The sequence below is a fragment of the Pseudorasbora parva genome, chromosome 17 (genome assembly GCF_024679245.1).
Source record: "Pseudorasbora parva isolate DD20220531a chromosome 17, ASM2467924v1, whole genome shotgun sequence".
In the NCBI taxonomy this organism is placed as follows: Eukaryota; Metazoa; Chordata; class Actinopteri; order Cypriniformes; family Gobionidae; genus Pseudorasbora; species Pseudorasbora parva.
The window spans coordinates 12,986,065-13,012,505 of record NC_090188.1 but is presented as its reverse complement, the minus strand read 5'-3'; the positions used below and the strand labels follow the sequence as shown (position 1 = coordinate 13,012,505).

The following is a 26,441-nucleotide window of genomic DNA, read 5'->3' as shown; positions in this document are numbered from 1 at the left end:
TTATAGGGTCATATGCATTTCCCCAACTTTTTTTGAACACTGATCTGTTCATAGCAAAATGGAAGAAGACGGTTCTTAGGCACAAGTGTGTGCACCTATAGCCATACTTTGAAGGTATGTTTCAGTTTTAAAAAACAAATCAAGATTAGTTTAGTTGGCATACACTTGGTGCATGTCTTATAAAATATAAAAAATATAAAAGTCTGGGAGAAAGAGAATGGTAAAGTTGGGAGAATATCAGATGTGTATCAGTGTATTGGATCCATGCATTCGGCCTTAAAGTGACAGTAGCTTTGTAAAGAGCTTTGTAACTTATATACAAGTATTTAAATTAGTTTAAGTTAGTCGTATGGTAGTATGTCAGATGGAGCATCACTGAATGGCTTAAACCATGATGACAGTGTGCATTTATACAACAATAATAAAATAATGCATTGGCATAAAAAAGGAAATTTACTTTGATACTTGAGTACTTTTGAAAACAAATACTTCTGTACTTTTACTTGAGTAAAAATCTGTTTTTACAACTTTCACTTGTAACGGCGTAATATTTGACCAGTAGTACTTTTACTCAAGTAATAGAGTTATGTACTTTGTCCACCTCTGCTGTCATCTAAGAGTACATTTACACAACAACGCACTATAAATTGCGTTTTATTCTGCATATATACAACAATATTTGTTAAATGTTAAATACATTTGTTAAATAAATGTTTCCCATTTGACTACAGATATATTAGTATTATTTCATTCACATTCATGTTGTTACAAATAATACTGACAGAAAAGAGCCTACTAGGTTTAATGTTAATGAACACAAAAATTGTAGTTTATTGTTATTTCAACAATACAACTTTTTTTTGTTTTCATCCCTGAAAAAAAAGAATATATTTTATTAACTAACAATTATTTAATATTAAGACGAATAATATCTTTTGACAAATTCAAAAAAAGCTTTAATGATAAAATGTGAAAGACGTAAACAGATTTAATATTCGTTCACCACCACATGTATCATGACAGAAATATTACACCCAACTCAACATATTCTCCTTATGCTTCCATTCACATCTTACTGTCTTAAATGCATGCTTATCTTGTTCAAGGAAAAGTAACTTTATTTAAAAGTATTGTTGTAAAATATTGTAGACATTGATCCGATTAAAAACCATCTGAAAACAATATGGGCAGCGCTGCTCCCTTCCAGTTCTGTGGATGGGGTTCTGAAACTGGTGTGCTGGGAGTTAGGTAGTGACGCGTGCAATTTCAAAACACTGCTTCATTAAGCGAATCTTTTGTTTCGAATCAATGGTTCTGGGTGTGTATCAAACTGTATCAGACTTATTGTGGTTAGTGATTGCCCAGGTAAAACTACATTCTCTCCATGGATATGGTGTATATTTTACAGGACTGAGTAATGGAATCATATATTGGACCAAAATGTATTTTCGATGCTTCAAGAGATTCTAATTAACTAACTGATGTCACATATGGACTACTTTAATGATGTTTCTACTCCCTTTCTGGACATGGACAATAAAGTGTGCATACACTTGAATACGCTCTTGGACTAAATATAAAATATCTTAAACTATGTTCTGAAGATGAACGGAGGTCTTACGGGTGTGGAACAACATTAGGGTGTTTAGAGTCATTAATGACATCAATTTCATTTTTGGGTGAACTAACCCTTAAAATGAATTTAGCAAATGGCTGCAATATAGCAGTAAAACATTTAACGGGATCTGAATACTTTCTGTACCCACTGTTTATGCATCTGACCATTTTTAATTGTAACTTCTTTAAACAACCTTATCATTCACCAATATTTTAGATTTACATATATGTATTTTTATTTAAAAAAAAAAACCTTCTTTATAACACCTCAGGTTGTGCGGCCAACAATCTGCTCTCAGTTTGCATGTACATACAAGGATGATGAGCTGCCCCTCAACCGGGTGTTGGAGTTTCCAAGTGGTAGCCAAATTCCCACCTGTGTGCACCCTGCACCCAAAAGAACCATCTCTTTACATGCATCTGTGGAGGAAGAGGGTGACTCCACTGGGATGGACGGCAGACTCGAAGGTAGTGTCTTAGAGGAGAGCAACAATATAAAACACTATGTTCATTGACGTATCATAATCGTATAATCATAAATCATTTGTCATCATCAGTCTGTGAGATGTCTTGACTGTAAATATAAAGAAACAAAAGTGCTGTAACATCTTAATCTGCGGTAGCCTATCAGTGTTCTGAGAAAGACAGGAACTTAATTTCAACACAAAATTTTCATCCCACCGTTGTTGAGTAGCTACAGATTTGCTCAGTTTGTTAATCGACAGGTTTAAGTTCACTAAGTTCACTTTATTAAATTATAAAAGAGGTATTTTATATAGCCTTCATTGTCTGTAATAGGCAACTTGATGTTACTGTATATATATATATATATATATATATATATATATATATATATATATATATATATATATATATATATATCCTAATACACCAGTAATATTCACCAAATAAATTTTTCACAATAATAATGTGGCTTTATTAGGCTACTGATATGATTAAAGAGGGAATGCGAACATGTGAGGGAACATAATTTTAACACCCTTTAAAAGTACAATTTCAGTTTGTTTTTAAGTATACATTTTATCTCCTTTAAATGAAGGATTTTGGCATGAAGCGTCATTAGTTTAGAGCTGCCATCTGGTGGTCATGCCTGTGTAATACACATAAAATTAATCTTTCATTGAGGAAAATAAAAGCTTATGGTCATTCATAGAAAATAGAAATTTACTGAAATTACACAGTTGAATGTGTCAGGTGTTCATTGACATGGAGATATGAGATGTTTGCTTTTTGTGAAGTGGATTTTCAGAAGAAATCAAAAAGTGTCTCTGTGGCAGGTTCTGCACAGCTGTCCTGTCCCTTTTTATTTTGTCTCTGCTAGCTTTGGGGATTTTCATGACTCTCTTTGGAAGCGAGGGCTGTCCAGTCATGTTTCGAGGTAACAAAGAAAGTATCGCCTTTGATTTCTGGTTGGGTTTCCTCTGTGAAAAGTCTGATTTTGCAACAGTTTGCCGTTGATCCGTGTTTTTGGAGTTTGCATATTCCGCCATTATCCCCACCACATTCAGACTGACAATGGCCTCTGATATCCCTGCCATGTTTTGTGCTCGGCATCGGTACTCCCCTGCATCTCTATAGGATATTCCATTAAGACTGACTGCAGACCAGCGGATTCCCACACGTGGAGACTCTTGTAAATCTGCAGGTAGTGGGTATAAAACTGAAGTGATCGTGTAATCAGACAATAAATCAAGTGAATGAAGATAACACTCACTTATATGACAGTTTACTAGCTTATACATCTGTAAAACATTTGCACCAGTGTTTTGAAGGTCAATATTTAAACACAAAAGTTTAAAAACCAAGTGCACAGCTTAACAGTTAATTATTTTAAGTGTGACAAAGTAAAGGTAACTTACAGCCAGAAAGTTTTCTGGGCAATCTTTCGGTGTCCATGCTGTTTTGCATCTGCTTACAACAAGCTTCAGGGGGAAAAAAGAAGGAGAATACAGTTCAAAACTCTGAGATCACCAGTGAAATTACAGTAATTTACCAATTTAACATTAGTTTTACAATAAGGTCTTTATTAACATGAACTAGTAATATTTTCATTGTTCAAATTTCCATATTAACATACAACTTGATTTTAAAGATGTATTAGTAAATTAAGAGCGATTAAGAGGAATAAATACTGGTATTTGGTCATTGTTATTTCATGTTAACTACCATAGGATATTTTCCGGACTATAAGTCGCACTTTTTTCCATAGTTTGGCTGGTCCAGAGACAATAGTAGTATTATACACGATAGTATTTATTAGTATTTCAATTTTAACTTTTATATTTTAGTTTTAGTAATTTTGTTATGTGCCCTTGCCATTTTAATTAGCTTAATTTAGCTTAATCTTATTTTATTTCAGTTCGTTGCTCGTTTGTACCTATATCAGTTCGTATTTCAGTTTGTGTATATTAAGAATATATTTTATTTAATTCAGCTTTATTTGAATAAATTAAAAAAAATTGTATTGTTAGTCCATTATTTGTGTAGCCTATACAGGGAGTGCAGAATTATTAGGCAAGTTGTATTTTTGAGGATTCATTTTATTATTGAACAACAACCATGTTCTCAATGAACACAAAAAACTCATTAATATCAAAGCTGAATATTTTTGGAAGTTTTAGTTTTTAGTTTTAGCTATTTTAGGGGGATATCTGTGTGTGCAGGTGACTATTACTGTGCATAATTATTAGGCAACTTAACAAAAAACAAATGTATACCCATTTCAATTATTTATTTTTACCAGTGAAACCAATATAACATCTCAACATTCACAAATATACATTTCTGACATTCAAAAACAAATCAGTGACCAATATAGCCACCTTTCTTTGCAAGGACACACAAAAGCCTGCCATCCATGGATTCTGTCAGTGTTTTGATCTGTTCACCATCAACATTGCGTGCAGCAGCAACCACAGCCTCCCAGACACTGTTCAGAGAGGTGTACTGTTTTCCCTCCTTGTAAATCGCACATTTGATGATGGACCACAGGTTCTCAATGGGGTTCAGATCAGGTGAACAAGGAGGCCATATCATTAGATTTTCTTCTTTTATACCCTTTCTTGCCAGCCACGCTGTGGAGTACTTGGACGCGTGTGATGGAGCATTGTCCTGCATGAAAATCATGTTTTTCTTGAAGGATGCAGACTTCTTCCTGTACCACTGCTTGAAGAAGGTGTCTTCCAGAAACTGGCAGTAGGACTGGGAGTTGAGCTTGACTCCATCCTCAACCCGAAAAGGCCCCACAAGCTCATCTTTGATGATACCAGCCCAAACCAGTACTCCACCTCCACCTTGCTGGCGTCTGAGTAGGACTGGAGCTCTCTGCCCTTTACCAATCCAGCCACGGGCCCATCCATCTGGCCCATCAAGACTCACTCTCATTTCATCAGTCCATAAAACCTTAGAAAAATCAGTCTTGAGATATTTCTTGGCCCAGTCTTGACGTTTCAGCTTGTGTGTCTTGTTCAGTGGTGGTCGACTTTCTGCCTTTCTTACCTTGGCCATGTCTATTGCACACCTTGTGCTTTTGGGCACTCCAGTGATGTTGCAGCTCTGAAATATGGCCAAACTGGTGGCAAGTGGCATCTTGGCAGCTGCACGCTTGACTTTTCTCAGTTCACGGGCAGTTATTTTGCGCCTTGGTTTTTCCACACGCTTCTTGCGACCCTGTTGACTATTTTGAATGAAACGCTTGATTGTTCGACGATCACGCTTCAGAAGCTTGGCTATTTTTAAGACTGCTGCATCCCTCTGCAATATATCTCACTATTTTTGACTTTTCTGAGCCTGTCAAGTCCTTCTTTTGACCCATTTTGCCAAAGGAAAGGAAGTTGCCTAATAATTATGCACACCTGATATAGTGTGTTGATGTCATTAGACCACACCCCTTCTCATTACAGAGATGCACATCACCTAATATGCTTAATTGGTAGTAGGCTTTCCAGCCTATACAGCTTGGAGTAAGACAACATGCATAACGAGGATGATGTGGTCAAAATACTCATTTGCCTAATAATTCTGCACTCACTGTAAAATATTGCATGAGTGTGCAAGAAGATACCTTGGTAATAAAGGTTGGGTCTGGCAGACTTTATCCACATAATTGTTGGAGTCGGGTGTCCTGTTGCATCACAGCGAAGTAGGACATTGCTGCCCAGTAAAGCTGTGATCTTTGTGGCAGAGGTCACCACGTAGGGCCGCCGACAGCGAGTGAGCTCCACACTCTGAAAGGGAACTCCAGCGAGACCTGGCGGTTCACTACAGGTCAGGAATCGATCTAATAGAACCAGAGAGGATTCTGGGGCTTTACTAATGTCAAGCAAGGTGGAAAGCCTACAGTCACACATCCAGGGGTTATCCTGAAGACCTGTGAGAGAAATGAAATGGGTGAGAGAGGGTGACGTGATGACCAGTGGGAAAAGTTACTTTTAAAAGTAATGCATTACAATATGCTAATTGACGCCTCTACTGTAGGGGCGCACCTCAGACAAACCTCTGTGCTGCCATTCTGGATTAAAGATTTTCTTGATTTTCTTTCTTTTTTAAGCTGCAGTCCGTAACTTTTTGCGCTCTACCGGTTAATAAACAGAACTGCGAAAGAACATTGCAGCCGGAGCTACTTCTCTGTTGATGTCTACGGCGAGTCATGCGGGGACTGTGCTCCTCTAGAGCGGTTCCTACCAGACCTGTCTGAAATAGTTCCAATATAAACACTTATTATAAGTGCACCATAATGATTCAGGGTACGACAAAACACGGTTTGGAAAATGGATAGTTATACATTCTCATTATATTATATAAAATATTGAACACAAGAAAAGCTACGGACAGCAGCTTTAAAACAAATGTGATGTTTATAAAGTCATTTATTTTGCTTATTAGTGTGGTTACATTGGATCTTTTAAGGTCAGCATAGTTCACCCAAAAATTAAAATGCTGGCCATAAACTGTTTGATCATCAACACACCAACTTTAAAATATCTTCCTTTGTGTTCCACAGAAGAAAGACCCTCGTACAGGTTTTGAACAAATTGAGGGTGAGTGATGACAGAATATTATTTTTTGGGTGAACTGTCCCTTTAATAAAGTGAGATTAAACACAATCTTTTTTTCTTTTTTTTTCAGGTGGCATTGATTCAACTAGGTGCTGAAAGCATTCTTTAGAAATGTTGGCCCATATTGATCGGATAGCATCTTGCAGTTGATGGAGATTTGTGGGATGCACATCCAGGGCACGAAGCTCCCGTTCCACCACATCCCAAAGATGCTCTATTGGGTTGAGATCTAGTGACTGTGGGGGCCATTTTAGTACAGTGAACTCATTGACATGTTCAAGAGCCCAATTTGAAATGATTTAGGCTTTGTGACATGGTGCATTATCCTGCCGGAAGTAGCCATCAGAGGATGAGTACATGGTGGTCATAAAGGGATGGACACGGTCAGAAACAATGCTCAGGTAGGCTATGTCATTTAAATGATGCCTAATTGGCACTAATGGGTCTAAAGTGTCAAGAAAACATCTCCCACACCATTACACCACCACCACCAGCCTGCAGAGTGGTAACAAGGCATGATGGATCCATGTTCTCATTCTGTTTACGCCAAATTATGACTCTACCATCTAAATGTCTCAACAGAAATCGAGACTCATCAGTCTTCAACTGTCCAATTTTGGTGAGCTCGTAAAAATTGTAGCCTCTTTTTCCTATTTGTAGTGGAGATGAGTGGTACCCGGTGGATTCTTTTGGTGTTGTATCTCATCTGCCTCAAGGTTGTGCGTGTTTTGGCTTCACAAATGCTTTGCTGCATACCTCGTTCGGTTGTAACGAGTGGTTATTTCAGTCAAAGTTGCTCTTCTATCAGCTTGAATCAGTCGGCCCATTCTCCTCTGACCTCTAGCCTCAACAAGGCATTTTCGCACACAGGACTGCTGCACACTGGATGTTTTTCCCTTTTTCTTTGTAAACCCTAGAAATGTTTGTGCGTGAAAATCCCAGTAACTGAGCAGATTGTGAAATACTCAGACTGGCCTGTTACAACTTGGAAAATCTGGAGCTAAGCATTGAGATTTCTCTCAACATGGGGGCAAGAGAGGTGCCCACTAGGCACCTTTATTATTTGTCAATAAATGGGGGAAAAAGTTGCGTTACGTATTTGAAAAAATAACTCAAATATGTTGTTGTAAATTTTAAAGAAATGCGTTAGTTACTTGAAAAAAGAAATCCGATTACGTAATTCAGATTACTTGTAATGAGTAACCCCCAACACTGGTGATGACATATTGAGTGTTCAGAGTTATGTGCACTGACATAAACTGTTCTCTACAGAAAGGCTGGGCTAATCGGAGTACAGGGCTTTGGTTTCTACTGGAAGAACACTAAGCTATCAAAAGGCCAAAAACTCTCAGATCACACTTAGATATCACATTTGTGTTTGTGTACACCAGTCAGGTTGGGTAAATATTTCATTTTCATAAGACATTAATGACTTCTTTTGGTTTCACTGACTTTGGTGGCATCGATGTCTGTGTAACGGTTTGTCTAGTATAATCAGGGTGTTACTCCGTTATGTGCTAAACTTTTTCCTATTTATTTTGGCTCACTGAGTACAGGTGGGTCCAAATGTCAGAGACAAACCTGAAACTTGGTACCTTATATTGTTGCCAGTACCATATGCAGATCACTGACTTAGATTATATAGTTATCAATAACTTGCATGCTTCATTTTAGTTATGATCCTACAGCTTAACTACAGTGTGGTGTATCCTCTTGTTGTTTTCACCTAGAACCAATGAGCGCTGGCTTTGAGTGGTGTCACTGAATGGCCAGAGTGCAGTCAGATCATTGGGCAGGGTGCTCAGCCTGTTGCTCGAGAGGTCCAGATAGGTCACATTGCCAAGGTAACGCGCAGCCAGTGGTGGGATTCGTGCCAGGCGGTTATTGTGCAGTCCAAGCGTTCGGAGGCGGGGCACATCCCTGAGTCCCTCCCAGGGGAAGGTGGACAGGAGGTTCCCATCCAATCGTAACTCATGAAGGGAAGACAGGTTTGTAAAACTCCTTGGATGTAGAACAGTTATGGAGTTATATGTAAGCCACAAATAAAGCAGTTCTGGCATGGCAGAGAAAGCACCTCTAAAGATCCTGGAAACAGAGGTGCGCTCTAGACGAAATTTGACAGTATTACTTGGCAAATCAATTGGAATGGCAGTCAAAGCTGGGTTCTTACAGAGCACAGTTCTAAGAAAAACACAAAACATATAATTAATAAATATGAATATAATTAAATCTTACATTTAATATATGCATGTGTGTGTGGTCAAAATATTCCCTACGTTGTGGGGATGAAATGTCCCCAAGAGGGTAAAACTTGAAATTTCTCTCAACAACCTGTTCATACTTGGCATCCCAGCACAAATTTTTTTGCTAAACGTAGTATAGTGTTATAATTACTACATTAACAATAGGACCCAATGTACCATGTTAATATTAAACATAATTTTCTGTGTTGATTTTTATCAATATTTTGAATTTTATTTTGTTTTGCTTAGGTTTGAAGGAGAAATCTGTAAACTTTACAGGAAATAGTAATTTTCTGAAAAGATGTTTTCATACAGTATACACATATTTTTTTTACAATTATGATTACACTTGTCTCCACTACAATATTCTGTTACACAGAAATTAGTAACAAAAACAACAACAGAGAGAGAGTGTGGATGAAATAATTCAGGATCAAAGACTTGACCGGGCAAAAAAGATTACAGAAAAACCTGTTTGACTGTACCTGAGTCCTTTGGAATCGCTGCGATCATGGAGCACACAGGTGCACAGAGACGGGCATGGCGGACTCTGAGCACAGATCACCAATACAAAGCACAACGTGAGGTCTGCATATAGAACTGGATGCATCGCTCTAAGAGACACATAAAGTACAGTGGCCCAGAAAGAAGTGCCATCTGAGCAGGAGTGTGACATTCCCAAACACTGTCGTAGATTAAGAGAAAGACTAAAAGGATTAGTTCAGATTACTCTGGAGCAGACCAACACCTATAGTCAATGTAGTAAAGAGAAACATGCTTTACAATAATAATAAATAGAATGGAAGATGCATCCAATTAAATTTCAATTATTAGTTTTCTAATAGACAATATAATGCTGATATCTATAGTGCAGGGTAAAGAATACAATGCCCTCAAACAAATTGGATATCGCTTAAATTCTAAGAGAGTTGCTAAGCAATACGAAATTCACAATGGAAAAGTTATACATCTATCACTTTGACTGAAATTTTATCAATTTCTGTTCCCTCTTTAATAGTGTTTACTTTCACAAATAAAATCATATAATTTGGCCTTTAAATGGCCGCTTTCGAAATCAACCTAGCCTCGAAACATTTGTGAATCTTTTATTTCAGAACATTGTTCCTGAGCTTGTTTCCAACCTGTCACATGATCAGTGCCGCTGTTCCCACCACGGACTGTGCGTAGGACACCAAGTGCTGAGGGGGGCACCACAAGAAAATTCATGCCATTCCAAACTGTTCCAAATTCGATATTTTTGATGAAATCCAAGAGCTCCCTGAACCAGCAATATGGCAGCAACATAATTGCACCTTTCAAGGCCCAGAAAGGTAGTAAAGACATTGTTAATATAGTCCATGTGACTACAGTGGTTGAACCTTAATTTTATAAAACCATGAGAAAACTTTTTGTGCAAAAAAACTTTATTCTAAACTATTTATTTTGGTCTGTGTCATTCTCCTATGCAACGTCTCCTACGTTGCGCTTTCAAGTTAAACGTCAGAACAGTGGCTCACCATTGGCTTCCTTCTGTCCAAAGACAGGGACATATGTCTTTACTACCTATCTGGATCCTGAAAGTTGCAATGACGTTGCTGTTCACCACTAGAGGGCGTTGAGTTTGTATTGCATGTAAACTGTTTTAACCAGTGGGTGTCACCAGCCTTTAAGGTGTTTCATGCACTTCAAAACAGTGAATAATTTTGCTAAGCAATTGGTTCAATTGATTCTTTGTTTCTCCCATGAATGTAGCGAGGATATAGCGTCAATGCTTTCTCTCACTATTCAAGAGTGGAGCGGGAAATAGATAAACATGAAATGGAGTTACGGAGGCGGGGTTACAGAACGTTTCGAGCGGAGCTGGGTAGGGCTCTGTTGCTCCGCTCCATTATTAAACAGAACTCCAGTCCGGTACTCGGTCTGCGTTGCTTGGTGAGGCCTGTGATGCTCATGCTTTTGCTTCTTGTGGAACTATTTTAGTTGTGGGAGAAGAAATATACAAACTAACTTCACAGTGACTTCTGGTCAATAATTGTGGCTGCAGTAAGGTAAAATAAAAATAGATACATAAATACTAAATTTCGCAGTGATGCACAAGGTGATGTTGGAGTCCCTCCCTCTGATCTCAGATGACTGCAGCGGTAGACAGCAGCAGCTCTCTCTCTGTGACCGACAGCAGCAGAAGCATGGCGGCTGTGGAGACACGGGAGTGCGAGACGGAAGGCTGCTGCAGCGAAGCTAAGCTCCAGTGTCCCACGTGCATCAAACTCGGAATTCAAGGCTCATACTTTTGCTCTCAGGTGAAGCTCTGACACTTTTGGTTTAAGAAACGAGCGAAGCTCTCGGGTGTTGTAGCGCATGTCACGCTGCCGGCCTACGGGACTGAGCACAGCATTAGCTAGCTAGCTGTCTTTACATCATAAACAGGCACTTTAACCCTTGCTTTTAGCTTTGACGTCTGCATGAAACTTTTCTGCATGGTGATTATCAGGATGACGTATTTGTCTGAGATGTTAAACCCTAACACGGAGTGAAAGTGTAGATTTGCTTGCCGCTTCTCTGCTCGGCGTGCTTTAAATGACTCCAGCTCAACGTGGCCCGCTTGCTGTCCAGTTGCTAAATCAATACACCAACCTTTTAGTTAGTGTATTATAATCTGTAAAGTAAAATGACAACATAATGCATAAATCTGTGCAACCTATAAGGGAGTGTAAATTTAACCCGTACTCTTCTCGAGTGATTTGCTGGGCACTCCTAGTCTAGGCTATGACTCAAATCCTAGTAAACTGCTATGGTCATAGTGAACAAAATGCTTTCTGGGTTGGAAGTTCACTGGGGTTTGAAGCAAAACATAACCCAAAATAAGCCCAGCAAAGTTTTGCCATAATTTTGGGCATAAAATGTGTATGTTAAGGCATGTACACAAAAATGCTGTACAAGTAGAACTCATTGCATTTTAGGATCTCTGGACTCCAGCACCTGTTGCAGGGCAGGTCTGCTGTCCTGCTTATGGAGTTGAGAGACTGATATTATGACAGGGTGTTGCCAAGCCCAATATATCTGAATTGACATTCCCACCGATTCCATTTGATTCAAACATTCACCTTTGCAGCGGTATATAATTCACCCTCATGTCATTTTTAAGACATTCAATTCTTTCCTCGGTGGAAACACTTCTGTGAGTTTTTTTCTTCTTCTTCAAGAACATGTCATTTATGTTTGTTACCCCAATGTTCTTCAGATTATCCTCTTTTTTTGTTCCACTGAAGAAAATAAGTAATACAGTTTTGGAACAACATGAGGGTGAGTTAGTGATGAAAGAATTTTTATTTTGTCTAACAAGCTGTTATGCTATAAAATGAAGAAGTGCAAAGCTTTGTGATGTATTGTATAGGATATTTTCATCAGCTTTTATTTCTGATTGTGCTAAAGTATATGTTTCAACTCCCCTGAAACTATTGTTATATTCGCTGTGTGCAATGTAACGGTACAGTAACATTTGATTTATTTTTAAAATGCTTTTTGACATGCTAAGTTTTGTCGTTTGATTTGATTAAAGACCCATGAAATTACTTGAGCACAGTTTACTGATTGATGTACTTCCAATTCAGACAGGAAGCTGGACGTATAAAAAGCCTTGATTTATAGCAAACTTAACTTTGGATGCAAATTTGGATATTCCTGTTGCATTAATTGCAAGATTATCACTCATTGTCATAATATTTGATCTGTGTTCTGGCAGAGAATGTTACATTTGAAATGCTATAATATATACACCAATATTCAAATTTTTGGGGTCAGATTTTTATTTATAAATATAAACATGGGCGTCGGAACCATTGTGTGTGGGTGGGACAAGACCACCCACCGAACCTATGCTCGCGATATGTCTTACCCCTACTCTATAGCAACGGTAAATAATGCAGTGATTTCTGTAATTTTGTCTCGCCCAATCAATCGTTTAGTAAACGGCACTTTTTCTGTCTGGATACGGAGCATAAAAAACATGCAACTGGTTCATTATCATTTATCTGTGAAACTGTTGATTTCTATGGCAGTTAATAAATGAATATAGCCTTTTTATTAGACTATTGGTATTGACTGGTTTGAGGTCTTATATTATATAGGCAAGATATATGGCCTCAAACGCACCATAATGCAGGAAATCACATCTATGAAATCATTTTTTTCTGGGGGAGAACCCCCAGACCCCCCGCAAAACTATTTGCACACCTATCAGATTTTGTCTTAGCAGATTTTGTCTTAGCTACTGACCCACCCACTTTTTATTTGCTTCCGACGCTCATGAATATAAAGGCACCAAGCTCACCAAGGCTGCAAATAGTTAATAAATAATATAGGTAATCTAAATTCAATTAAATTCACTTTTCTAATATAATAGCTGTGTACATATAATACTTGGAAACAACATATTCCTATAGTAATATATACTCCAGTCTTCGTTGTTATCTTATCGATGTTGAAAACGGTTGTGTGAACCATAATATGATTTTTCAGCATTTTTTGATTAAAAGAAAGTTATAAAAAAATACCGCATTTATTTCTATTTTTTGTAACATTGTAAATGGCTTCACTGGTACTTTTAAATCCGTTATTTTATATATATATATATATATATATAAATAAATGAGAAGAGTGAACAACTTGCGGATCCTAAACTACTCAAATACTAGTCTAATTTTGTACTCTAGAAAATGCATCAAAGTCAACAGAAATGTTATTGTTGGTTATTTAAGAAGTAAAATAATTTGAGTAATAACTTCAGTTCTTGTGTGTTTTCAGGAATGTTTCAAAGGCAGCTGGGCCACCCACAAACTGCTCCACAAAAAAGCAAGTATGTGTTTTATTCACTCACTGTTGAGTGAACTTCAATTCTGCATTTGCTTTTTTTCATGCTCTATACAAATTATGTCTTGCATAATGCCATCATTTATATCTGGCATTTTATTTGTAGAGGAGGACAAAGTAAAAGATGAGGGAACGAACTGTGTGGAGAAAGAAATCAACACAGACCCGTGGCCTGGGTACAGATACACTGGTAAACTGCGACCCCACTATCCACTGGTAAGGACAGCGCACGCTAGAGATGCAAAAATTCCATCATAATCGCAGCACACGTACACACACACACACATATAATCAGAACAACAATGTTAATGAAGGAAAAACTATTTTCTTGGTTGTTTTCAGACTCCCATGCGGCTTGTTCCTAGCAACATCCAGAGACCGGACTATGCGGATCATCCTTTGGGTAAGATTGCAAAACCTTCATACATAAATCGGACCTCATTTTGTAAATTATGCACCACAACACTCAAACTGACTTCTCTCACCTTTCTTGCCCCAAGCTCTTTATTTGAGTCATTGCACTTTTCTGACCGGCTGGCCTGTTTAAGTATGCTTGTATGAAGTTTTACCTTTGACCCTTGCAATGGGCCACTGATACACAAGCTTTTAAACTAATGGTCTCCATCTCATCAGCCAAAGTGCTGTTTGGTTTTTAAAGTGTTTGCTGCAATAGTGTGCCTCTGCTGACCACATTAAACCACTGTTTATTGTATATTTACATCTAGATGTGCAAGAATAACCTCCGTTTACTGAAAATTTTAACCCTGTTTTTTGTTTGTCTGCTGTATTATTATGATTCTGAGTTTAATAAACTCAGAATTGTATATTTGAGATTAGGAAAGGAGACAATGAGGCCATTTGCAAATAAAAAAGTTATATTGTGAAATATTAATTTCTATTTTACTGTCTTTAATTTTCAGCATTCATTACTCCAGTTTTAAGAGTCACATGATCATTCAGAAATCACTATGATGCTGATTTGGTGTTCAAGAATCATCTCTTCTTATTAATGCTGATGCATGTTTTTCAGGATTATTTGTTTAACAGAATGTTAAAGAACAGCCTTTATTTAAGATAAATGTTTTGTAACATTATAAATTACTGTTACTTTTGATCAATTTAATGCATTGTTGCTGAGTAAACATTGAATCTTACAAACACTAATACTTTTAAACGAGTGGGTTTTTAAAAATGCTAAATTATCACTAACCTTCTAGTTACTATGCTAGTGAGTCTGAGAACCATGAAAACATGAAATTCTAATAAATGTGTGGTTTCATTTAGGGATGGGCATTTTACCAAAATATTATATTTGAATATTTGGGCTCATGAAAGTCTAATATTCGAATATTTGTTTATTTAAATGACGCTATTTTGAGAAAGAGACATTTTTGTCACCAAGCTTACGATTAGGCAATATACACAACACGCTTATGTCATATCTAAAGATTTTCTCTGTTAAAAAAATGTAAAAAAAAAAAAAAAAAAATAGGCTTAAAGAACAAAAACATTATAAGCTCAAGCAGTGTGAGCAGAAAAAACACTAATAAAACAGACTGCGCTAGTTAAAGTGTGTGTATGTTTTTAAAGAACCAATACATAGAAACGGTCTTGATCGGTATAGTCGTTTATTTAACCAACACTCGCGCCCTTCCAACCTTTTACCGGGCGCTCTCTTTCCTACGTCATATATCCGGGGGCTGTCACTTAAAGGAAAATACCACTCTACAGTGTGGATGATATTATTCTTGGGTGAGAATGCACTCTGCTGACAGACACTGCAGACGCAAAGATAACGGTGTTAAGTGAAGTTTCTAACTGCACCTTGTGTTTTCGGTTCTTAAACCCACGATGAAACTTGAAGGAAGCATTGGTCTCGTCATAAGTTATCTCGCTCTAACTCTTTCCTCATTTGCCTGGTGTTTGGATTTAATGTGATTTTCTCATTAGGGTTGTGATATTATGATAACTATAATTAATTTTATCAAAAGTAACTTCATTTTGCCAGATCAATTTTCATCAAAGTAATTCCAAACATCATAATGCAGTCGACGACATTGTGATCGACGACAAATACAATCAAATTATTAACCTGCTCCACAGCGCCACCCATTGGATAGTGTAATAAGTGTTTTTATTATTCGAATATTAATTACAGATCGAATATTCGACTATTCATGCTCACCCCTAGTTTTATTTATTTGCAGACCACATTCTGATATTTTTATTTAATGCAATGGAACTCAGATGTGATTAAGTGTGACTTAAAGGGGTACTTCAGCGCTGGGAAGATGAATCTGTATTTAAACTGGGTCATCAATGTAGTAGAAATGTGAAATTATTTTTGAATTTGGTGTCTTCTAGACTGAGAAAAGACAGAAAATGTATTTTTGTCCCATGGGTATGAAAGACTACAATTCCCAGAATGCTTCGCTGCCCTGTGGCATTCCCAACGCCACCAACTTGATTACAGTGACTGAGTTAGAGAAGACACTACAATTAAAAACTGAACGTGTCTGTTCAATATAATGAGTGAGTCACCGCGCGAGTGTCACAGCACTGAGCACTAACTGCACGAGTGATGAGAGGTGAGGTAATCGCGACTACACTCGCGGCATACATTCACAACGCGAGTTCAGTCTGGTGCTTTTCAGTTCATGCCTTTACAAGCTTAACTTTCATAGAAATTAATTTGAGAAGTTAAAAGACTTACATTGCACACCATAGCTCCGTTTAAATTAGTGCCTGTAGCTGCCAGCTGAGCTCTCCATGCCAGCTGAGTGTGATCTCCCATCCCCCATGCGCAGATTCAAAACATGCGGAAATGGCTCCCTCTGCTGGCTGTAGTCCTTAGCCTTTGGGCAAACGTTCCTCCTATGATGCAAAAATCGTCAATTTGCATCATAGGAGGAATTTTTCCAGAAATAAAATGCATAAATCTCTTGTCTCAGGGAGATATGAGGGGGGAAAGCACAATCATTTGAATATACTCCAGGGTTTCTACTGATACAAAGCCATATGCTAATCGCTGAAGTAACCCTTTAAGTGTCTGAATACTTTTTAGGGTCCCTGTTAATGATGAAACAATCCTTCAAACAATGAAATACTGTACACATCTTTAAGAACGAATTATGATTTTTTTTCCTAGTGAAGATGCATCTCTTGAATCACTGTGTATTGTGAATAAATGCTCATTTGTTCCTCATTAACGGATGCTGCAGAGTCTTCCCGTAAGTAACCATTATGTTGGTGATTAGTTGGTATTAGGCTCCTATAGTTACAGCCTCTCATTCCTCTATTAGCTCCTCCTTGATTCTCCGGCCCCCGGCTTTTAAAAAGCACAATAGTGATGTATTGAAAAAAGCCTGAATGTCTTCAAAAGCATCCCATGGTTAGGTCAGGAGGGTGTGCTCATTTTTAATAGTACGTTCAATAGCACTTCTTTGTGAGAGCGTGTGTGATGGTCCTTAAGTCACTCTATACACGTTGCCATTTATTTCCGTGTATGTGTGTGTTTGGGGGGGTGGGCTGCTGCAGTGTGTGTCTGAAGCTCTTCTCTTGCTCTCTGCAGCTGCAGAGGTTGGGTTGCTGGCAGGTACGAAGCCCCGCCGCTTCCCATGTGTGTCCAGACAGTGCTGTCCTCTTGTTTTAATAGTATTACAGGGAGCGGTTAGCTCCGCAGTGGGCGTGTGAGTGTATTTTTGTGAGCGAGAGTGTGTCTGTGTAGTAGCATGGCTATATTTGTTTCTGCATGGCTGATATCGTTACTCAGCTGGGACTAGAGGTGGGCGATATGACCAAACGTTGTAGTGTTTATGTTGAGAATTCAATGAAAAATGGTACATCTAAACTTGTTTGCGTGACATTACTTAATACTTGTTATAGATCTTAATACTTGTTATAGATCATCTTGTTCTCTCTTTTCGCATTACTACTACTTAAAGCGATAGTTCACTCAAAAATGGAAATTCTGTTATTAATTACTTAACCTTGTGTTGTTTTTCAAACCCATAATACTGTTGTATGTCTTCAGAACACAAATGAAGATCTTTTTGATGAAATCTGAGAGCTTATTGTCCCTCCATTGACAGGTACGCAACTACATCTTTGACGGTAGTTCAAAAAGTTCATAAAGAGACCATAAAACCAGTCCATATGAATCGAGCGGTTTAATCCAAAAGAGCTTAAACCCGTAGTGAGCTTTAACTCCCGATGCCGACGATGCTCCTTCATTCATTCATGCTAGCGAAGCAGCAGCGCAAGAGAGAATGAGATCACTAACTAATCTATGAACACTGAACAGCCATATCCTTATACTGAATGCCACTAAAAAAGCGCAGGACCAATAAGTTCAAACCTAATAGCCTATTACAACAGATTTCCTCATATTAAATAGTCCTCATGCATTAAATAAAAGTTAGACTACATACGCCAGCAGTCTAGCACGTTACGGATTTGTTGTTTGTTACCACAGCAACCATTTGTGTGTCAGGGTTTGTCTGAAAGCGTGCATCTGAGGTATGAAAATTATCTTTAGACATGACGGGGGGCAAAAATATCAGAAGAAAAGCTTAACATGTACTTACAACTGCATTATTTATCTGTATTTTCTTCATTAGGATGTTGAAAGCAAGTGAAGAGAAAGTTTCATTCATAATGTTTCTATTTCATGTAACATGAGCGCTCATACTGGACTGAAGCCGTTCTCATCATGTGATCACGGGAAAACATTTCTTAGGGCGTGGTGAGCTCGTGCCAGGGGCGTGGATAGTGAACCGTTGGAAGTTCCATCCTACGTCACGAAGCACCACAACGTCCAATAGGAAAATTCAACTGCAGTAGCCACCGTTCAACTCTAAGAGGGCAGCACTAAGACGTTTTTACACCATATATTATAGAATTAAAACACTTTATACCCAAATGTCAAAATATTTACTCTAATCAATAAACCACATTAATAAAGCCCCAGTCTTGCAGATCATTAACTAAAAAACGTTGGTTTAGGGTTTAGTTACCCTTTAAGCCGCATTAAGACCCAATGAGGTTAGTTCTTGTGTGTTACACAGCACATTTGAACTTCCAGAAGAACAATTGAGGTTTGTTCTCGCACGTCAAGCAGGTTCAGTCGAGCTTGTTTAAGTTAACTGATCGATGTTTAAATGTGAATTAAAGCCTAAATTAAATGTGTTCATCAAGCAATGAAGTCTCATCAGAAAACTTTGAATAAACCACTCAATTCATATGGATTAGTTTTACAATCTCTTCATGAAGTTTTTGAAGTTTCTAAGTTGCGTAGCTCTCAATGGAGTGACAGAGAGCTCTCAGATTTCATGACATGAGGATGAGTGATTGAAATTTCATTTTTGGGTGAACTATCCCTTTAAATTGAACTTTAAAGTGCTTTTTACTGGTTACATAACGGCTCTAGCATGATTGGGCGTCCTAATATTATAATATATTGCCGACTGTAGTTTCAAGTTTTTCATGAATGGACTTTTCGGACTGTAAATGTGCGAGAAATTCCCTCTTCAATCCAGTTTGCTGTCACCATTTGACATTTTTCCTTTCCAAATGCTGAAAGGTACTATACAATGCTAGTCCAAAACACGTCAATATGAGGAATGCGATTGGCTGTTTGTTGCTAAGCGACTAGCCGTAACATTCTAACGCCGCATCATGGTGTTTCATAATGGACACGTTTGGCACCGCAGTGCTCTAAACAGGGTTTCATAAACCCGGGTAAAACTAATCCCACTTCTAACCGCTTGTGAAATGTTTCCTCTACCCAGGGTTAAAAGTAGTGCTTCGAACAACAATAACCTGGGATTAAGCGCAGTGTGAAAAGCCCTATAGAGTTCTTTGTCGCTATACAAATGGTATATAAAATCTTGATCTCTACCGCCATACAATATAGTCATACCGCCCAGCCCCAGCAGGAACTGTCTGTGATTACATCGTTGCCAAACTGTCATGTCCTAGACCTCACTAGATCAGCGACCATATGTGTGTGTGTGTGTTTGTCTCTAAGAAGTGGTTATGTTGTGTTCATTAGCCGACTGGAGACTGTGCTGTTGAGATTCTGTTGTGGTGAAGGTCAGTAGGCAGAGTTAGTCAATATATTTGAATGGTAGTAAGATGCTTTTGTGGGTAGATGGGTATCAGTGTATTTTACTGCTCACCGATTCACAAATTCATCACATCTTGCAGGAATGTCAGAGTCAGAGCAGACCATGAAAGGGACGTCTCAGATTAAGATCCTCAACGCTGAAGAGATTGAGGGCATGAGAGTTGTCTGCAAGGTAAATCAACATCATAACTCCACAAATTATTATTTTGCATGCAGTATAATAACTGTGAAATGTAACAGTTGAATTTTCTGTGTTGTTTTGTGAGTCACGGATAAAGTACAACCACAACCAAATAATAGAGAACAGGAATCCATATAGTTAAAGCTGCTCTCCGTAACTTTTTTTGTGTTCAAGATTTTACAAAAATTATATAAATAGAAAGTACAACATTAATCCATTTTCCAAACCATATTTTTGTCTTACCCTGAATCATTACGGTACACTTATAATAAGTATTTATATTGGGACTATTTCAGGTCAGACTGGTAGGTACCACTGCGGAGGAGCACAGTCCCTGTGTGATCTGACATAGACAGAGAGAAGTAGCTCCGGCTGCAATGTTCTTCCGCAAGATGCATGTAGTTCTGTTTATTAACCACTAGAGTGCAAAAAGTTACCGACTGCAGCTTTAATGAACTACTAGCTTTAGTTTTGTTATACTTGAATGAATATAATTGTTGTTGATGTGTGTAACATCCATAATATAATTAGAGAAATATTGTCCTAGATAAGAATTTTTGTGATTTTTGCTGATGGATTTTTTTTTTTCTTCCCATGTTTCAATTGCCTGTCATGTAATGCAATGCACCAGTTTTAGCAAATCAGCTTACAGAATTCAAAACGAGAATACTGATAGAACAAAAACAAATTTAATAGATTTAATTAGGATGCATGGAGTTAGACATTTTTCTGCCCCTATTTAACTTCTAAATGCTCTGCTGCTGTCCGTTCTGCCTCCGATTTCTTATTTAATTTGTCATCAGTGTAGGAAAAACCTTTCTTTCTTTCTTTCTTAGCACATTTAAAAGCAACCATGGGTTGACCAATTTGCTGTAGGCTACGTAGAATAGGAGAAAAAATTATGGATTACATATAAAACATTTACAAAACAATATAATGGAACTGACTTATATTTTAGACTAACATCATCTGTTCAAATAAATAGGATTTAAGCATAAAAAGAGAACCCTTTTCCAGAGTGTTAGCCCAGCAATAGCACATGCTCAATCACTGTGGTGCTTCTGTCTGGACCTAGGGATGGATGATTTGTTTGGATGCACCAACTCCGTGAGATGGATTGGTGCAAGATTATGTAATGATTTAATGACCAAAGTTAAAATTTAGTTCCACTGTAAATGTTACGTGATTTTCTGAAATTTACATATGCCAGTTTCCTTCTTCAGCTGGCTCGAGAAGTACTTGACATTGCTGCCATGATGGTGAAACCTGGAGTGACAACTGAGGAGATCGACCATGCAGTGCATTTGGTAAAACGTCATAATCTTTTCTCTTTCTCTTTGAATATCTTAAATGGTAGTCTGATCAATGCATAAAGTTTAAATATAAGTTATCTTAGGGAAATGTGAAATTGCTGAGGCATTCATATGGAAATGTCTCTTTTATTTGCTCTAAAGCAGTGGTTTTTAAACTTTTTGACTCCAAGATGATATTCAAAGGCCCTCCTATCTAAGCTGATATGTACGCCTGGTCCATTTGTTGTAGTAAAAATATGTCAGTTTATTATTGTTATGATTTTTTTTTATGTTAATTTAGATAACTATATATTAATCGAGATAACTATAATTAGTATAAATAAATGTTGTTTATATAACTACATTTAAATCATTTTAAGACATTCTGGGGTTCCCATGGAAGTTTGCTGAAGCCCCCTAGTGGGCCCTGGACCCCTGACTGAGAACCACTGCTCTAAATGTCATGGTTCGTGCTAAAAATAATTTAAGTTATTTGATAATATGCCTATTTGAATACATGGATGTTTTAAAATTTATTGTAGAATCTTACATTTGTTATGATTTGAGCAGTTCATCCTGTATGGTAGGGCTGTAATGATACGTAGAGATATCGTTATATAAAAATGTGACCATATGTTTCGTTGTTGTAAAAAATGATTTGCAATTTAGAGTTTGTTTTGTGCAAGACTCAAAAAGTACATTTATATGGTAATTTGGCCAAAAATTAAAATTGTCATCATGTACGTTTCAAACCTATATGATTTTAGTTCAGCTTCCAAACACAAATGAAGATGATTTTTATGAAACCTAGAGATTTCTGTCCATCCATTTTAAGTCCATTCCTTCAAAACTTAAAAGATCCAAAAATGTCTTAAAGGCATCGTAAAAAAATAAATAATAATCTATTGAGTGGTCTAATTCAAATCCATGTCTGCTGAGACACGATGGCTTCATATGATGAACAGATTTACAGCGACATGCATACCGTAGTAAGCACAGACGTGATCAGGAAAATCGAATGTGACGTGAGTGTATTGTTTCACGCCTACTGTATGGACATCTTGAGTGTTGATGGTAATGTGGTTTATCCATGTTTACTGGTCAAGGCGTGTACAGCAAGGAACTGCTACCCCTCTCCTCTGAACTACTACAACTTTCCCAAGTCCTGCTGCACCTCTGTTAATGAAGTCATCTGTCACGGGATACCTGACCGCCGTCTCCTTCAAGAGGGCGACATACTAAACAGTATGTATCATCATGCATTTACACATAGTATATACATGTGTCTTACTTGAAAGATTTCACAGGAGATCTTATTTTGCGGTCTTCAAGAATCCTATTTTAAAAGGATATACACACACACTCCCTCTAAATTTAAAATATATTTCATAGTTTTGATCCTGTTCCCAAAATACCGCAATATTAAATCCGTTTATTTTTGAATGTCAAAATACAAACCTGATTTCAAAAAAGTTGGGGCACTGTACAAATTGTGAATAAAAAAGGAATGCAATAATTTACACATCTTATAAACTTATATTTTAGTCATAATAGAATATAGATAATCAATCAAATGTTGAAAGTAAGCCTGTCAGAGAGGAAGTGTCTCTCAGAAGTCAAGATGGGCAGAGGATCACCAATTCCCTTAATGCTGCGGTGAAAAATAGTGAAGCAATATTACAAAGGAGCTTCTCAGAGAAAAATCACAGAGTTAAACTGCATAATATCATCCAAAGATTCAGAGAATCTGGAGCAATCTCTGTGTGTAAGGGTCAAGGCCGGAAAATTATACTGGATGCCCGTGATCTTCGGGCCTTAGACGGCATACGGTATATGGAATGCTATTATAATGGAAATCACAACATGGGCTCAGAAATGCTTCCAGAAAACATTGTCAGTTAACACAATCCATTGTGTCAATTGCCGTCTAAAGCATTTGCCAGCTAAAACACTATAGGTCAAAAAAGAAGCCATATCTAAACATGATTCAGAACCGCAGGTGTTTTATCTGGGCCAAGACTCATTTAAAATAGACTCTTTCTGTGAACTTTTCTGTGGTCAGATGAATAAAAATGTGAAGTTCTTTTTGGAAAACCTGGACACCATGTCATCCGGACTAAAGAGGACAAGAACAACCCAAGTTATTATCAGCGCTCAGTTCAGAAGCCTGCATCTCTGATGTCAAATTTGAAACTTCCACATCATTGCATTGTTTTTATCCACAATTTGTACAGTGTCCCAACTTTTTTGGAATCAGGTTTGTAGAAAGTAAAAGAAAGAAATGACCAGTATTTGGAGTACTACAGTCATAATTGTAGCTGAATGCATAATCAATTTTGTGTCCGTTTGTGTAGTTCTGGGAAACATGCAGAAAAAAAATTCAGACCTCAAGTTGAATTTCACTTTGTTACATGCTCACTTGGCCAATCATATAATTATTTTTCCTTGCAGTCGATATAACAGTTTACCACAATGGTTACCATGGGGATCTGAATGAAACCTTTTTTGTGGGTGAAGTAGATGAGGGGGCCAAGAGATTGGTTCAGACCACTTATGAATGTCTTATGCAAGCCATTGACTCTGGTGAGTATGAAACTACATGCAAACAAGCACTAAACAATTCTAAAGACCCCATTTTATGTGAGTTCGACATTTCATTTGGACTTGGTGATGTAATGTACAGTATGTTTGTCTGATGTGATCTATAAACAAATGACATTTAGAGGGCAGGTTTGCACAGTGGGATGTCTGTGTTGTGATCTGAGGTGGTTTTTTTTTTTGCTGTCTTTTCTAGTAAAGCCTGGTATTCGGTATCGTGAGCTGGGGAACATCATCCAGAAACATGCACAGGCTAATGGTTTCTCTGTGGTACGGAGCTACTGTGGTCACGGTATTCACAAACTGTTCCACACGGCACCAAATGTACCACACTATGCCAGTGAGTAACATCTTGTCAAGTTTGAAGCAGTCTGAATGATATAAGCATTGCACAATGTGATGTAATCAAATCGGCAGTGATTGTAAACACTCATAAAGCTTATCCTGTCCTTGTTTCATGTATTTCTACAGAAAATAAAGCGGTTGGAGTGATGAAGCCTGGACATGTCTTTACTATTGAGCCCATGATCTGCGAAGGTAAGAGGGGGGGAAAACTTTTTTTTCCCACACAAATATTAAGCAGCACAACTGTTTTCTACATTGATAATAAGAAATAAGAAATGTTTCTTAAGCACCAAATCACAACATTTGAATAATTACTGAAGAATAATGTGAGCCAATGGTTGCTGAAAATTCAGCTGTCATCACAGGAATTAATTGCATTAGAAAATATTTACTTTATAATATTTTACTATATTACTGTTTTTAATTCATTTTGTTAACATAAATGCAGCCTTAGTCAGCATAAGTTATTTAAAAAAATCATATCACTTTGAAAAATGGTAGGCTATAACATAACTGTTTAATTTGCAATAAGGTTTAATTTGTTAACATTAATGTATTAACTAACATTAACAAAGATGGTCAAATACAATAACGCATATATCGCTCATGGTTTGTTCACATTAGTTCATTAAAATACAACTGTTTGTTGTTTGTTTGTTACTTTAAAGCGCATTAATGTTAACAAATACAACTTTTAATTTTAATAATGTATTAGCAAATGATGAAATTAACAAATATTTATACATGTAGAAGTGCTGTTCATTATTATTTAAACTAATGATAACTAATAAAACCTTATTTGTAAAGTGTTACGGTTAAAAATTGTGTACGTAAAATATTATTGTGTATCATGCAAGCATATTGCTAAACCCAACTGCACAAGTTTTAATTCCTTCATCATATACTGTGAACTAAAAATGAGTGTGTGAAATATTGTAATCAGTTGATTACTTAAGAGTCTTTGCTCTGTGCAGGTGGTTGGCAGGATGAGACGTGGCCAGATGGTTGGACTGCAGTCACTCGTGATGGCAAACGCTCTGCCCAGTTTGAACACACACTCCTTGTGACTGAGACCGGCTGTGAGATCCTCACACGTCGCCTCGAGGATAATGGCCGTGCTCACTTCCTGTCCCAAATGTAGGATGGTAGGGTTATATCAGCCCTGTTGTGCAGTGGAGGATACAGCAGCTCTGCCCCATATCACCAATCAGCCAATCACATTGTGGTTCTCTGTTGGGCAGGAGATGATTGGCCAAGTGGCCGTGTCATTGGATTTGGACAGGAGATGGAGATTTGATAACTTTTGAATGTCACCTGGCAGTCACATTAATCAGCTTGGATCTGAGAAAATACAAAGGCACTGGCCTTTTACCTGGTTTCAGTGCCACCACACTCTGTCTACATGGCAGTGGTAACTGTGTGAGTGGTTTTGTGTGTACGCACCTGTGTGTTTAATGAGAGCGTGTCAGCTGTGTGAGGTTTGCTGTCTCTGTCTGCTTCAGTGTGTTTGTATGCCTTGGCTCGTTGCAGTGTACCGGGTCTGTTTTGTAAGCCATTGTTGAGGTTTGAGATGCAACGAGTGTATGTGATAAAACCCTGTGGAGTCTCTCCAAATCTTATCAAATCAAGATTGATATATGAAAACTCTTTACAGATGAAAGAGTGCCTCGTAATGTTATTGAACATTGTACAAATGTTTTTCATGAACTTCTACCAGCGTTCATAAGGTTTAATTAAATCGATCCAGTTTGAGTGAGAACGTGTCTGTTAACACCTAGGGAAACATTAGGTTTAGTACAATGGTGTAATTATGTTCTGTGATGGGGTGGGGAGAGGATGGCCTTTCTGAACGTCCTCTCGCTGCAGTCATCCTTAGTCGATGGCAAGATGATTTTTGTTTGTCTGGTTGTGTAATGCCACTTAGAGCGATGCGAAAGTCTGAAAAGCAGTTGCAGGCCTCTGTCAGTTGGATGCATCTCATGAAATCAATTACAGTGTTTCAGTATTCAAGCTGGATTAAAGTATATTTTCTCCTTTATTGGAACTGTTTTTTTTTTATGTACAACAAATGCCAAACTTCCAGCTATCATC

General features: G+C 37.6%; 2 protein-coding genes and 1 long non-coding RNA gene across 4 annotated transcripts; 2 read left to right on the top strand and 1 right to left on the bottom strand.

The window, feature by feature from the left end:
* Positions 1-2,693: 2,693 nt before the first annotated feature.
* Positions 2,694-11,078, bottom strand: lrit3b (leucine-rich repeat, immunoglobulin-like and transmembrane domains 3b). The gene is made up of 6 exons (XM_067422428.1): positions 11,006-11,078; positions 9,424-9,552; positions 8,422-8,876; positions 5,702-6,007; positions 3,498-3,560; positions 2,694-3,277 (listed from the first exon to the last, which is right to left on the bottom strand). Exons 2-6 carry the CDS (start codon positions 9,546-9,548, stop codon positions 2,829-2,831), a joined length of 1,398 nt encoding a protein of 465 aa, XP_067278529.1. The 5' UTR covers positions 9,549-9,552; positions 11,006-11,078; the 3' UTR covers positions 2,694-2,828.
* On the top strand, positions 6,590-8,561 carry LOC137045643 (uncharacterized). Its single transcript, XR_010898821.1, has 3 exons — positions 6,590-6,677; positions 6,766-7,096; positions 8,426-8,561. It is a non-coding gene; the product is annotated as an uncharacterized lncRNA (long non-coding RNA).
* Positions 10,830-26,388, top strand: metap1 (methionyl aminopeptidase 1). Of its 2 annotated transcripts, XM_067422424.1 has the most exons (13): positions 10,830-10,986; positions 11,068-11,238; positions 13,742-13,793; positions 13,914-14,023; positions 14,150-14,210; positions 17,379-17,402; positions 20,015-20,106; positions 21,339-21,422; positions 22,514-22,652; positions 23,859-23,990; positions 24,202-24,345; positions 24,477-24,542; positions 25,325-26,388. In XM_067422424.1, the coding sequence occupies exons 2-13, from the start codon at positions 11,068-11,070 to the stop codon at positions 25,489-25,491; spliced, it is 1,242 nt and encodes a 413-aa protein (XP_067278525.1). In that variant the 5' UTR covers positions 10,830-10,986; the 3' UTR covers positions 25,492-26,388. The 2 variants fall into 2 exon arrangements, with proteins under 2 accessions (XP_067278525.1, XP_067278526.1); XM_067422425.1 differs by lacking the exon at positions 17,379-17,402.
* The last annotated feature ends 53 nt before the right edge of the window (positions 26,389-26,441 follow it).

Coding starts and splice junctions, on each gene's coding strand:
- lrit3b (XM_067422428.1), bottom strand. CDS start 9,548: ATGCATCCAGTTCTATATGCAGACCTCACGTTGTGCTTTGTATTGGTG. Junction 6,008..8,421: donor CCAGCGCTCATTGGTTCTAG/GTGAAAACAACA, acceptor TTTCTCTCACAG/GTCTTCAGGATAACCCCTGG. Junction 3,561..5,701: donor ACCCAACCTTTATTACCAAG/GTATCTTCTTGC, acceptor TTCCCCCTGAAG/CTTGTTGTAAGCAGATGCAA.
- metap1 (XM_067422424.1), top strand. CDS start 11,068: ATGACTGCAGCGGTAGACAGCAGCAGCTCTCTCTCTGTGACCGACAGC. Junction 11,239..13,741: donor GCTCATACTTTTGCTCTCAG/GTGAAGCTCTGA, acceptor GTGTGTTTTCAG/GAATGTTTCAAAGGCAGCTG. Junction 13,794..13,913: donor ACTGCTCCACAAAAAAGCAA/GTATGTGTTTTA, acceptor TTTTATTTGTAG/AGGAGGACAAAGTAAAAGAT.